The 957-nt window shown below is 40.9% G+C and overlaps 1 protein-coding gene across 1 annotated transcript in view; it reads right to left on the bottom strand.

Moving 5' to 3' along the window:
- them4 (thioesterase superfamily member 4) overlaps positions 1-927 on the bottom strand; it is a 2,834-nt gene extending 1,907 nt beyond the window's left edge. Inside the window, 1 exon segment of the mRNA XM_016673403.1 lies at positions 41-927. Coding sequence (XP_016528889.1) covers positions 41-299 — 259 coding nt within the window. The 5' untranslated portion in view covers positions 300-927.
- Between the last annotated feature and the right edge of the window lie 30 nt (positions 928-957).

A 957-nucleotide genomic window follows, 5' to 3' on the forward strand; every position in this document is an offset into this window, starting at 1 on the left:
TCTTGAACACAACACTGGCAAACATGCAAAAGAATATGACAAATATTTACGGACAAAAATGGAAAACAAATATAGACCTTCAGACACAAACATGGCCAGGAGTAAACGTTAGCTCACCCTGGTGCCCCCTCCAAAAGGTGTCCAGCTTGGAAGATGCACGCACACTTGAGCTTGTCTTGTCTGAAAAATATAACGTACTCAAACGAAGTTCCAGGGTCCCTGATGTTCCGGGTGAAAAGGCGAGCTTTTGACTGGATTATCTTGCTGAGATACACTCCCCCTGATGAGACACAACACATGCACACAGACCGATCAGCAGCTAGCCTTCTGTGATTAGTTTGAAATATATGTCCTTCATAACTAAGACCAGAATGAGGAATTACAAACAAATCACTTCATCTACATTTAAATTAATCTGTACATTTTTACAAAACACCAAAATGGCTCTCATAGAAACATGGTGACGCCAATGTTTGCTACAGTGAGCTTTGTATTTGTCTTGGTTTAGCCTTCCTTACCACCTCCTGCACTTTGCATGATGACAAGATAAACCTGGGCCCTCATCCAGCCTCGTTTCTGCCAGCTCCAGCTGTTTTGAACTTTTAAATTATCCCTCCGACTGTAAATATAGACATGTTTAGATGAGCAGCTGTGTCCTTGCCGATGCATATCAGCACACATTTGCCTAACCTGAATGGCCTATCTGTTGTCCGACCAGTTTTGAAGAACGCTAACCAACTCCAAGGAAGCAGAAAGTCCTTGATTATCAAGTAAAAGATTGTGCTCAACTGAGAACATGCCTGTTACATTCATTTTTATAAGAACTGAAACAGGTGCCAAATTGTAATTCCGCTGATTTTGCTAGAATAGGAATTGCATACCACTTTGCGTCATAATGTGGAGACAATCGTCTTATCTTGAATGTGAACTAAACAAAAGAGTTGATTACAGATTTCA

This window comes from Poecilia formosa, unplaced genomic scaffold, assembly GCF_000485575.1.
Source record: "Poecilia formosa unplaced genomic scaffold, Poecilia_formosa-5.1.2 Scaffold77, whole genome shotgun sequence".
Taxonomy (NCBI): domain Eukaryota; kingdom Metazoa; phylum Chordata; class Actinopteri; order Cyprinodontiformes; family Poeciliidae; genus Poecilia; species Poecilia formosa.